This window comes from Bison bison, unplaced genomic scaffold, assembly GCF_000754665.1.
Source record: "Bison bison bison isolate TAMUID 2011002044 unplaced genomic scaffold, Bison_UMD1.0 scf7180017864519, whole genome shotgun sequence".
Lineage (NCBI taxonomy): Eukaryota > Metazoa > Chordata > Mammalia > Artiodactyla > Bovidae > Bison > Bison bison.
The window spans coordinates 11479649-11492386 of NW_011495072.1; the positions used below are offsets into that span (position 1 = coordinate 11479649).

The following is a 12738-nucleotide window of genomic DNA, read 5'->3' on the forward strand; positions in this document are numbered from 1 at the left end:
GGAGCAGATGAGGGTGCATGTCAGTCCTGGGAGAGATGAGCAGTTGCCTGGGGCTAGAGCAAGAGACAAGAAGAGCAGCTGTTGCTGTTGCTGCTGCTGCTAAGTCACTTCAGTTGTGTCCGACTCTGTGTGACCCCATAGACGGCAGCCCACCAGGCTCCCCCGTCCCTGGGATTCTCCAGGCAAGAACACTCAAGTGGGTTGCCATTTCCTTCTCCAACGCATGAAAGTGAAAAGTGAAAGTGAAGTCACTTAGTCGTGTTCGACTCTTCACGACCCCATGGGCTGCAGCCTACCAGGCTCCTTCATCCATGGGATTTTCCAGGCAAGAGTACTGGAGTGGGCAGAGGAGCCTGCTATTTTGAACTGTGGCCACAGTTTGAAGAATCTGGATCTGGCTGAGAAGTCTGGACTTATTTCATAGGTGGAGGGAGCCATCTGAAGTGTTTGGGCGGGGTTGGGGGTGGAGTGGGAGCAGGAGTGTCTGCACCATCTGTCACAGTGGGAAGGCTGTATCTGAAAGAGCGGCTGGGGTCAAGCAGACTGGCAGGAGGTGGCTGTAACAGTCCAAGAGGAGGAGAGTCTGCGCTGCAGCTGAGGAGCAGGCTGCCAAGCAGCCAGATCTGGGCGATGAAGAGAGTGGGACTGTGAGAAGTTGGCTGCTGGAGAAGAGGAGGGAGTGGTCCCGGGCGAGACTTCCAGGTATTTGTTTTCGGTGCCTGACTATCCAGAGGAGGGGGAGGCAGAGGATTGGATAGAGGGTTAGACTCTGGACTTAACAGTTTGTATTGTGGTGGAGATGTGGTAGGTGAGTCAGAGCCAGAGATGTGTGATGGGAGACCACAGATTTGGGATGTACAGCAGGAGAGCACACGCAGAGAGCGCATGCAGGTGAGAGGCAAGAGCCCCACGGACCCAGCCTTTAAGGGCAGCCTTGTCTCCTTATCCAGACCACTTCTCTAGCCCCAGCCCAACTCTCCTCACCTTCTACTCCAACTATTCAGGCCTTCCTCCTACTCCCTTATGCTGTTCCCACAGTATGGAACATTCCACCTTCCTTTTGAGGGGGTGGGTACTAGGAGGTTGATGAGGTCACAGATCCTACAAGTGTCCAGGGCTTATTTTTCTTTGAGGGAAAGGAGCCGACTGGGATCATAATTCGATAGCAAAGCCTGGATGGGAAGTGTGAGCAGGTTGGTGGTTGAAGGGAATGGGTAGGGAGGGGAGGCTCAGGAGAGGCAGGTTGAAGAGAGAGCTGGCTGTAGAAGAGGGGCTCAGGCATTCCGAACAGGGGCCAAATCCGGGGCATAAGTACACAAGCACTGGTTTTGGAGGAGTAGGAAAAAAAAATTCTTTTTTTCCCTAAGACATGATGGAAGGAAGAGAAGACATTCTAAATGGGAGCTCAATTTTTCCCTTTTTTAGGGTTAAAAGAAGAAAAGACGTCTCCCAGAAGGGTCACACCACCTTATCAGTAATTTACACCTCATTGAAAATAATTTTCCAGACCATTTCTAACAGCAGGTTTGTGCAGGGGAGGGATGCCCTGGTTCTGTTGTGGAGGAGCCCTATCGCTCTCCAAAATGCAGGGCTCCCCCGCCAATCAATAACAGCGCAGAAGAGGAACTTCCCCTTTAAAAGAAAACGGGATTTTTCTCAGAATTAGAGGTCGCTGGGACCCCCTACCTCTGCCCGCAGCTCCGGGGACTTAGAGATTGAGAACTGGCAAGGTTGGCTTTCCGTCTCCTTTCCGCAGATGGGGAGCCGCACTTGCTGGGGTTCTGCAACAGGAACCTGCCTGCCGCACCCCCGCCCCCATTTGTGGGGGGGGGGGGGGTGAGCTCTTAAAAGGGCAACGTCCGAGGCTGCCGTCTCAGCACCACTAGGACCGCCCCCACTGAAGACACAGGGTAGCACCCCCTTTTGTGCATATCTGGGAGGAGCTTTGGGGGAACCCCTGGCTGGGAGGTGACTGGAGGAGTGGGCAGGCCCCCTCATCCTGGCACAGGCTCTGACTTGCAGTACATTTCTCTGGGGCCTGTCCCAGCTCTGCCAGACTCACCCTGGGAGTGTAGCCAGGGCCGCCCCAGTCCCCCAGTGGGAGGTATGGGGAGGTGGCGGGGATGGCCGTTCTAAAGACCCTGGGTAAACGGAACCGCTTCAGGAAACGAAAAGCAGGACCCTTCACAAGGAAAGTGTCAGTGCCCAGGAGCAGTTTCTTCACTGACCTTGTTTGGCCGAAAAAGTGACCTTCCCAGTAGACTGAGTTCAAATTGCCTAACACTTTAGATAAAATTTTCTCTCTGGAGGTCTGGCTTCTAGATGTCTTTCTCTTGTTAGAGAGGCCTGGTGGCTCCTCTTTCAACTGAAGCACCCAACCTACATCTTGGTCCCTGGGTTCCTGGGTGTGGGAACCAAGGGTTGATGAGAGACCCAGAGCTCTGACTCATTCCCCTATGCCTGTGGGGGTTTGCTGAGGTAACCTGGGTAGCTTAGGTTGGAGATGGGGCAGGTCAAGGTGCCAGGGATGAGGGCATCAGCCGTGGGTTGTGGAGGCAACAGTCAGGGTGGAGTCGAGGTTATCTGGGCCCACTCCCAGCCCTCAGCTTGCAGGCTGGCTGGCCTGTCCTAAACAAGACTTACATCAGCCCCATCCCACCACTCCAGGGAGGGAAGGAGCTTGGTGTTCAGCTTGCTGGAATAAGGTAAGCCACACCTTTCCCAAGGACTGGGAGTTCCTTGAGAGCAAGGACTGTGTCCCATTCTTTCTGTAACCCTTGCTCCTTACTGCACCTGGCACAGGGCAGCACACGGGTGTGTGTGCCTACGTATGTCTCCTGCTTGTGTGTTCTCGACCCCTTGGGGAGGGACCTCAGCCACGGGATCGTCCTTTCCTTCACAATGACTACTTTTCTGTCCTGTGGCTTCAGGAAGAAGAGGGTTGTTTACACTTTCAGCTAACAGCATTTGGTTCACACAGCACCTGTTTTCCAGGCCTCCACTCACTAGGCAGGCTCCCACACCAGCCCACACACTGCTCAGCCGCAGGGCAGGTAGGGAAGGCTGGGCAGGGGGTCTAGGCCTCATGGGCAACCAAGTCCAGAAAACTAGTCAGGTAAGAAAGTAGGTCAGCTAGGGGCCAGGGGGTGTGATGCAGGAGCTGGGCCTGGGCCTCCAGGGGCTCAGAGCCCCAGCTTCAGCCCTCCCAGAACGCTTTCAGGGCCACAGGGAGAAGTGGTGCCTCTTGGTGGAAGGTTTCTGGCACCAGCAGCCAGGAAGGTGGGAGTGGGGAGAAGAGGAAGCTACAGTGACCTCTAAGGCTAGGCGGGGGTGTTCAGGGCCACTGGAGCCTCTAACCCCAAAGTACAATGAGGTTTTCAAACAAGCAAGAGCGGTGTGTGGTGGTGACCAAAACCGGTCTTCTGCTCACTGTGTAAACTGCCTTTCTTCAAATCAAAATGTTGAAGCTACAGGAATGTGAATATCTCGTCCTTCCAAGTACATGGGAGCAGCTTGCTCTTTTGTTCTCTTGCCCTGGCTTTGTCCAAGTGGGGGCATGGTTAGAGTAGAGGCAGGCTATGAGCCTGCCTGTGGTAAGAGGGCCATTGCGGTCACCCTTTCAGGTGCCCCAGTCTTGATGGGGTTTCCCAGCAGCAAGATCCACAGTTTCAGCCCAAGCCCCCAGTGGAAAAGCAAGCACATGGCCTCTTTTCTGGGTGCTAAGCAAGCTTCAGCAGGCCCGGGGAAGTTGCTGCTTAGGGACTAGGGAAAATGAAATAAAGCTCCCACGTGGCAGGCCAGAGTCCTGTTCTCATTCTGCCGAAGAAACACAGCAAGCATCAACCCCTGCTGAGGAGTCAGGACTCCTGGCTTCCAGGAGGCCGTTTTCTCATCTCCCCTACCCACCTTGTACTGTCTTCCCTGTGATGGGAGAGATATAATCATGTCCCCACCCTCCTGTCTGGGACTGCCACAGAGATAAAAGAGATCATCTACAGGAGGTACTTTAGGCTCCTAGGGGAGAAGCACTAAACTAACAGAAGGTGTTATTAAAGTGAAGTGTTTGTAGATTGCAGATGAAAGGCAGCAGGTAAATTAAGAGCCTAAACAGCATCCTCCCCAAGGGAAAGGGTGAACTGGCCATTACGCCAATGGTGGAAGCTCCAGAGAAAGGAATACAATGTCGTTCCCACTAGCCCCATCCTGTGGGCTCTATCGATTCTCTAGAGCTGTAGCAACAAGCTGCCAGGCAGTTAGTCTCCCATTTGGGGATGAGTGGAGAGAGGCACCTGTGAATAAGGCCCTCCCTGTTCCATGTGTGTTGAATCTAAGGGCTTTTTTGAGATTAAATATAGTCTCATCCACTGTGTTGTCTCGCCGCCTCCCTCTCTCTCTGTGAAGCCCTTCCCAGGGAACAGATGTGCTATGCAGCTTTTTATATCAACTCAGGTCTCTAAGCTGGTCCTACCTAACTGCTTTAACAAAGCAGTAGAGCATTTACAAAGGAGGGTCTTGCCCTTGCCCTGCAAGTCTGTGTGTCTAAGACTCAAAGCTTTCACTTTCCCCTTGAGCCTTTACAAAAGCTATTCCTGCCTTCCCCTACCTCCTCAAAGGCTCTCTGCTACATGGACAACCTTATATATAGCAGGACAAGCAGAAGTGAATATGGTTCCAGGGAGAACTGTCAGAGACAGGGTTCAAGCCCTGGGCAGAAGACTGAGGAAGAGTCCTGGCCTCCCTCAGAGATGCTTTATTACATGGTTTCATCAGTCACTGGTGATGTACCCTATGCCCAAATGAGAAAAGAGAACGTCACACTGTATGTGGCAGATGGTTCCCTTTGAGTAATGCAGTCAGGTGGGGTGGGCGATGCATGCGTGCTTGGCTCCCTGCCTTGGGCAGGTTCTGAGATTGCACCTGATGGCAGTGGAAGCCTGGTGGAGGGGACAAAGGAATGTTCAGGCATCGGTGACCTCCATGTTCTGCAGCTGGCTCTCCAGGGCAACATCTCTCACTGCCCCTTTCTTCTTGCTGCCCTCATGCTGCTTCTTCTGCTTCTTGGAGGGCTCCTGGTCAATGGGCGCAGCCTTCACAAAGGGGATCAGTTCTTGGAGACCTGAAAGGGAAGCGTCAACCAGATAACCTGCCATTCCTCAAGGGTCAAAGCCCAGGGACCTCTGGGGAAAGTTCCACGAGACAACGGTGGGCAACGCTTTTCCTCTGTTCCTTTCTTTGCGCAGCCTGAATTTTAGCTGCATTTAAACAGACTAACACACCTGTACTGGCTACTTTTCAACCGTGCCCCTTGCAGTGCCTGGCACCAGGGGACAAGGCAGAGTTTGGGGGCCTGTGAATCATCAAGAAAACCTGGTGCAGGAGCGGGAAGATGCACAAGAGGAGGAAGGCAGGGAGCCTCACCTGGCGGCATGAATTCCTTCAATTTCTCAGGCACGAGGATGCCCTTCTCTGTCTGGTAGTTCTCCAGGATGGCACAGATGGTGCGGGTTGTGGCACACATGGTGGCATTGAGCATGTGGACAAACTCCACCTGCAAGGAGATGGTCCCCAGATGGAGCAGTTATACCCAAGCCCTTGCTGACCCTCTGAGGGAAGGAACAGACTACCCAATGGCCTCCTTCTTTCAACCCCTTTCAAGCCCCTGACCTGGAAAAGATGAAGGCCTGAAAACTGGGTTTGGAAAGATAAGCCTACAACCCAGACCTTCTTGCACGAGAAGGAAGACCTTGCCTCCACCTGTTCTGTGTAGACAAATGGGGATATCTCTATCTGGAGTTACAGAGAACAAAACCAAGAGGAGAAAAAACTAGAATTATTTTGTAGAACAGAGCTAGATTCAGGTTTCCATCTAGAAGGACTCAGTCCTGATTCAGTGAAAGTCATTTTCAGATTCCCTCTTTGGCCTAGAGTGAGCAGCTCAGGTTTCCCCATGACGCTGGGACATGATGTCCCCCAAAGGCCAAAATAAGGTGGCTCCACTCTGTGCTAAAAGGCCCCACCGCCTGCCTCCTCAGGGACCATCTAACCTTGTCCATCATCTTCTTGGTCTGCCCATATCGGATTCGGAGCCGGCGAGCCTGATAGTCTGTGCAGTTAGAACAGGAGACTAACTCACGGAAGGCCCCCGAGCCTGGAAACCAGGCCTCCAGGTCAAGCTTCTTACTGGCAGCATGATTCAAAGAACCTGTAAGGAAAAACCCCTAGAATTCATGAAGGAGGGATGCTATTTCAGAAGGCTAACCTTTAGCAAGCCCAAAGAATTCTTTAATTCACATCCTATCCCTAGAAGAAAAATCATGCCCAGATATTCTTATCACCAAAAGCTCCCAAGGGAGAAGAGTGTGATATTTTAATTAACATGGGCAATTAACTGGATTGTGGGCTATTTCTTTGTGGGGCAGCCCCACTGGCCCGGGTGGTGTCTGTGGGATGCAGGAGAGGGAGGCGGATACCTGAGACGATATTCACGATGTGGTAAGGGATCCCCAGAGACTGGTAGAACTCCTCCGCGGTGGCGATCATCTCCTCAAACATCTCCCAGGACTTGTTGTCGTGTGGCGAGGAGTAGACAAACTGCTCTATCTGCAACGACAGACCCGAGGAGACAGGGATGATGGGGTGGGGTGAATAAACTGAACGCTGAGAGGGGAGCTATCCTCGCAACAAAGACCTATTCCTACCCCACTGGGAGTCAGGCGGGGCTGGGGCCCCCGGCGAGCGACAGGGGCTGCACTGGGCTGGCTGGGGCTGCAGCAAGAATGGCTGCCGGAGTCGACAGTGCCCCACAAATGTGCTGGGTACTGTTCTAAGTACTTGCCATGTGATAACTGGTTTCATCCTCACAGTAGCCCAGTGAGGCAGGTACTACTATTATCCTCCTTTTACAGAGGAGGATACAGCACAGAGAGTTTAAGCGCTAGTTCAAGGTTACACAACAGTAAGTGGTGGAGTGTGCCTTTGGACTCAGGCCGCCTGGTTCCTGAGTCTGTCTTCCAGCCTCTCCACTATGCGATTCTCAGCCTCTTCCCTACAAACACAGATGGGGGCAACGAGAGAAAAGACTGGAGCTGGGATGGGGCTGAACGACACGGATTTTGTTTCTCCACTAACCACCCTGGAGAGACAGACAGAAGAGTCCCATTCCTTGCCCTGACCTGTCTACTCACCTTCTCAAACTGATGGACTCTAAAGATGCCACGGGTGTCACGCCCATGGGAGCCCACCTCCTGGCGAAAGCAGGTGGACAGGCCGGCATACTTGATCGGCAAGTCCTCTGGCCGAAGCCACTCGTCCCGGTGAAGAGCAGCAATGGGTTGTTCAGAGGTAGCAATCAGATATTTCTCCTCATAGGAGTTATCATCAGACTTTTCACTGCCTTTGCCAATCACCTGTGGGAGCAGGGTAATGTTTACTAGTTAAGACTGAGGGAGGAGAACCTCAGCTCTAGCAAGAAGCCACAAAGAAGATCTGTGTGATGGGAGGATGAATTTTCCTCAATCCCTGCCCGAGAGTGAGCAGGAGATGCTAAAAAGATAAGGGAGTGAACAGGTCAGTCCAAAATGGGGTCCCTACGAGAGATCAAGTAATGCAAAAAGAAGAAAAAATATTCTGATACTATGTTCTTCTCTTGGGTGTAACATGTGACATGTGAAATCTCAGTTCCCCAACCAGGGATCATACCCATGCTCCCCTGCAGTAGAAGCATGGAGCCCTAATCAATGGACCACCAGGGAATTCCTTGTGATACTGTTTTTACTTTACCTAATAAATGAAACACTTATAAATGATGTATAATGGCCAGTGACGGCAGGTGTGCAATAAAACCTGAGCTGGTAGCAATATGAATTAATCCACTTGACAAATGTTTGTGAGGCATTTAGTAAAAGCCAAATTCTTTTTGCCAGTGCTGGGCAAAAGGAGATAGTCTCTGCTCTCTTGATACTTGTGGGTTAATCTAGGGTTATAATCCTTGAAGAATCACTCTGGTACTTAGCTGAAGAAAGTAATGCAAAAGAGAAAAAAAAGCTATACAGAACAAAGTTCACTGTAACTTACTGATAGCAAAAAAAGGAAGCCCTATAAATACACATTTCCTACTCCAGGGGATCTTTCCAACTCAAGGATTGAACCCTTGTTCCCTGTATTGGCAGGAGGGTTCTTTACCACTGAACCACCAGGGAAGCCCAGAAGCCCCCTAAATATTCAACAGGGGAAGAGTTGGGCAGCCTATATCCATGCCGTGTAATATTATGTAACCATTAAGAAGTGATGGTTATGAAGACCATGCAGTTACACTGAAAAACACTTCTGATACAATGTGAAAAAACAATCTATACGGTGTGATTAGAAGTATGAGAAAATATATGTATGAAAAAAGGCACTAAAAGAATATTAAAAATGACAACTGTATGAGGTAATGGGAAAGAAGACGATTTCCCACCACCACTTACAAATTTTGTCATGTGGTATTTAATTAAAATTTTTTTTAAAAAAAAGAGGACAGCAAACTTCTCCTGGGCCAGCGTTTGGAAATCTGGGAAACGACCTTGCTAACTAACAGTGGGGACTTAACCCCGTGTGAGGCTGTTCATAGGCAACATAAAAACAATGGAGCTTGTGGTCTAATATGGTACAGCCAGTAGCCACATATGGCTATTTAAATTAAAAATTAATTCCTGGGTTTGCATGAACCCCATTTCAAGTGTTCAAGAGCCACTTGTGGCTGGTGGCTCCCACACTGGATAAGACAGAAACAGAGAACATTTCTACTACTACAGAGAGTTCTGTTGGACAGCACTGCTCTAGAGAATTAATGAACTGAGGTTATGAGCTAAGAAGTGCCAGCCCAAATTCCTCTATATGGAGATCTGTGATTCTCCTTGCCTATGGATCCAAGACGCATCCGGATAACAGACAGAGAATGCAGGGAACACAGGGAGCACCTGCTACGTAATATTTCTCATAATCCTTCATATAAGCTTCTCCCTGATGTTACCTGCAGGGCATCTACTTCTAAAGTTCTGTCAGTGATCACTCATCCAATCTTGGGGGTTGAGATGGGAGAAAAAAAAAAAGAGAGAAAAGATAAAAAGAGGTCCCATCTGATAATACACATGTTCCTCTCATTAAAAGGAAGAAGAAGAGGGCCTGAAGGTTGTATTAATGTTTGGAGAGAGCATTTTGTTTCCCATGGCATCTTGAAAGAAAACATAACTCTGAACTCAACAACAGGACCTAGTGGGAAGAAGGTTCTGAGTAGTAAACTTCTCTCTCTCAATAGATAAATCAGATGAGGCCAGGAGCATTTGTCTAACTACTTCCTACATGGATTTAAGAAGGAAATAGCCAATAGGAACACAGTCCCTCTCCCAGCCCTCCACCCCTGATGGAACGGTGCTGAAGGAGAGGGACAAGTGAGCAGTGACCTCAGTTGTGACGGGTAGCCGTTAGTAGAGACGCCAGAAATTCTGGCACAGATGGGAGCGATGGCGGATGTTAAAGCTGACTGATTCAGAATGACCTTCTGTACCTCAACTCAAATCCTCTGGCTCACCCTGAGATACCTCATGGTTGAGAAAGTGCCATAAACGGGAAGCTACATCCATCCAAAGGAAAGTATATCTCCCCCGTGGAAGCTTCCTGTCTGGGGTCAGGAGTGGGTAGATCAGCAACTTTAGCAAGTTCCTGACGTCCAAGCTTAATAATAATCTATGAGCTTCTTTTCTAAGCTCAAGGTGCTAAAGATCAATTTCAGTGCATCACATAAACCATGTAGGGAAAAAAAAAAGTAGGCTTTACATTTGGACTGTCCAAATGGTAGCCCCTAGTCACACGTGGTCATTTACATTAAGATTAAAATTTTACTTCCTCAGTTGCACTAGCCACCAAAGTGCTCAACAGCCGCTATATATAACATTTCTGTCCTCTAAGGAAGTCTTGCTAGAGAGCAGTGCGGTGTCTTCGAAATTAAACTTCTTACCTTAAGGAGATTCTGCTACACTGCCACAGGCTACTCACCTTATAAAGTTCTTCATCAAACTGGCTGAGCTGTGCCACTTCCTGCATGACCTCCTTCCTCATGAAGAAGGGGGTATAAATGGGAGTGTAGCCCCGACTTGCCAAGGTCCGAAGGGCAAACTGGATGAGTGCTTGTTCCAGGAACACCAGGACCCCCTGAGGGAGCAGAGACACAGCACCGAGTGACTGGGTTCTGCCACCATCACATCCATCTGCTAGTGTTTACACCCAGAGGCAACTGGGGGCACACAGGAGGCCGCAAAGACTGCAGATCCACTGACTCTAGAGACTCTTTCTTAACACCAGAGCTCAGTGTATCATCTGAAAAGCATTCCCTCTAAGATACAAATCAAAGGAAAAGGATGATGCACCCAAGGTACATGGGAGAGTTTCCTTGTGCGAAGTCTTAAAACACTGGACTTATTTGTAAATGCGCAACAAACCTATATGGACAGTGTTTTCAAAATGACTTTACCATGTCCTTTTTGGAAGGCTTTCCTGAAGGCGTCTTCCCTCTGTCCCAGCTGATCTGGGTTTGCTGCCTCTGCCCATCCATTCCCACAACACCCTGGGCACAGCACATATGCTCCTTGTCTGACTGTCCAATTACACGGAGCTCCTTAAAGGCAGAGACTGTTCTAATTCAGTCAACAAAACATATATTCAATATGGAGGATCACTTAGTAGCTTTTGTTCCAGGGAATCCTGATAATCACACTCCTGCTTTAGAAAGAGAATTGCATCTAATTGCCAGTAAGTTTGTGATAGAAAGGCAGATATTTGGCCTCTTTAAGTGTGTTACGTTTTCTGCACTTCTTTTTTGCAGTTCTTTCCTTGTAACCGACCCCACTGGTTATAACCAACCTTTATAACCAACCTCTCACTCTTACCTTCAGGAAGTACCCTCGACTCCCAGCCACCACGGCCCCCTTTTCGCCTTCAAAGCCATCTACCATCACCACCAGGTCTACGTGAGAGTACTTCTTCCTGACTGTACAATCACCCCAAATCCTCTCTACTTTGTTGTCGGCATCCTAAGGAAGCAAGACCAGGACAGAGAGATGCGTGAGCTCTTAAGTCTACAGCCTCCATTTTTCCAAACCCTAATCTCCAAGAACAACCCAGGGCTCTGTGATGTCTCTGCTTAACTCAAACACTAGGTTTTGGCCCTGTGTACAGGGACTAGAGAAGGGAATTCGCTACAGAATTTGCCTTCAGCAGAAAAATAATAATTTATAAATTCCTAGAAGCAATTCTAGCCATGGAACTGAAATCATGGTTTTCCAAAAGATCTGTAGTATTCTTTTTTTTAACCCTTTCAAATGAATCCTGGAAAATCCTATATAGGGAAAACCCTCTCCTGGACAATCCTCATTGCCTGGGGTACAGAGGAGAATGTAGAGTTCTTTTTTTCCAGGCTCTCCTTGGTCCTGGGGCCACATGAGGGCGGGCTCGGGGCTCTGACCTCCAGAGTCTGCCACCCCAACCCTCAATGAGTTTAATGTTCAGTTCTCCAGGGAATGAATGAAAGAGGCACAGATGGGCCCTGCCACGGCTGGGGTGTCAGGGAACAAAGGCTAGGCTCTGAGCCGCTTTGTGCTGGGGAAGCTCCCACTCAGCAGGAAACTTTTATCATGCAGATTTCCCTTCAACCTGCGGCTTCCCAGCAGGGTGTGGGTGAGGGTGAGGTTGATTCTGCAGATCCCTCCACAAGGCGAGCTGCTACCAGGGGCAACAAGCAGTGGATGGGACAGCAGCCTGATTTGGGAGAGGTTTCCGTGCCAGGAGTCTCCACCTACCTGCTGTCTCTGCTATTTCCCAATCAGGCGGGGATCTGACTCTTTCACAGTTCTCAATTGGTGGGCAGGGCAAACACACAAAGAGCCTGCTTTTCTTAGACCGAGAGTGCCAGCTTTCACTGTCCCCCTCCCACCCCGCCCCCTTTCCCAGCGGAGAGGGGTGACACAGGGCAGCCGCTAGCGGTGGCGCTGCCACCTACCTCGTCATCGCTGATGGGCACCGACGGGTGCAGGAGGTTCCCGATCTCCCGAAGGCTCTCAAACCGCTCAGCTTCCAGTTTTATCCGCTCGGCATCACACTTCAGGATGGCTTCGTCGACGAGGAGGCGGACTTTTTTGATCTGTGAGACTTTCAGGTTCTGTAGGTGAACAAGGCCAAGCCCGCCCCAGGCCACAGTAAGTCAAGGACCAGGTAGGCAACAAATTCTGTTGCCTCAACCCTGTTGCGCTCTAGTGACAACTCCTGTGATAGCATTTTCAAAACTGACACTGGAGGCTTTCAAAGAACTGAGAGTCATCTCACACAGGGATATATATAGTCTTGCCTGACAAATCCACTGGCATTTTCTTTCAGGGTGCCTAAAGCAGAGATGGATAAATTCCAGCCACTCCTCTTATTCCCGTGTATCTCAGGAGTGTTAATACCATAACTCTTTAACAGCTCTTTCCCTTAACTTGTACTTTTTCTTTCTTTAAATTTTATTATTTTTAATTGGAGGATGACTACTTTATATCGCTGTGTTAGTTTCTGCCACACAACAAGGAGCAGCCATGCATTTTCTGAGCGCACCTCTCAGTGTCCTGATTAAACCAACATACTACACATTTAATTGCTCTCTAGAAAAAGCGCAAATTTATTAGAAGCAAGAGAACTTCTCTTTTTTTTTTTTTGAGCGTATTCTTT

At 49.6% G+C, this 12738-nt stretch overlaps 1 protein-coding gene across 1 annotated transcript in view; it reads right to left on the reverse strand.

The window, feature by feature from the left end:
- Window positions 1–4733: 4733 nt before the first annotated feature.
- SARS (seryl-tRNA synthetase) overlaps window positions 4734–12738 on the reverse strand; it is a 19874-nt gene continuing 11869 nt past the window's right edge. The window contains exons 4-11 of the mRNA XM_010830921.1: window positions 12035–12193; window positions 10926–11069; window positions 10036–10191; window positions 7185–7406; window positions 6471–6600; window positions 6045–6202; window positions 5419–5548; window positions 4734–5116 (exon numbers count right to left, since the gene is read on the reverse strand). Of these exons, the coding sequence (XP_010829223.1) occupies window positions 4959–5116; window positions 5419–5548; window positions 6045–6202; window positions 6471–6600; window positions 7185–7406; window positions 10036–10191; window positions 10926–11069; window positions 12035–12193 (1257 nt within the window). The 3' untranslated portion in view covers window positions 4734–4958. The remainder of the gene's footprint in view (window positions 5117–5418; window positions 5549–6044; window positions 6203–6470; window positions 6601–7184; window positions 7407–10035; window positions 10192–10925; window positions 11070–12034; window positions 12194–12738) is intronic.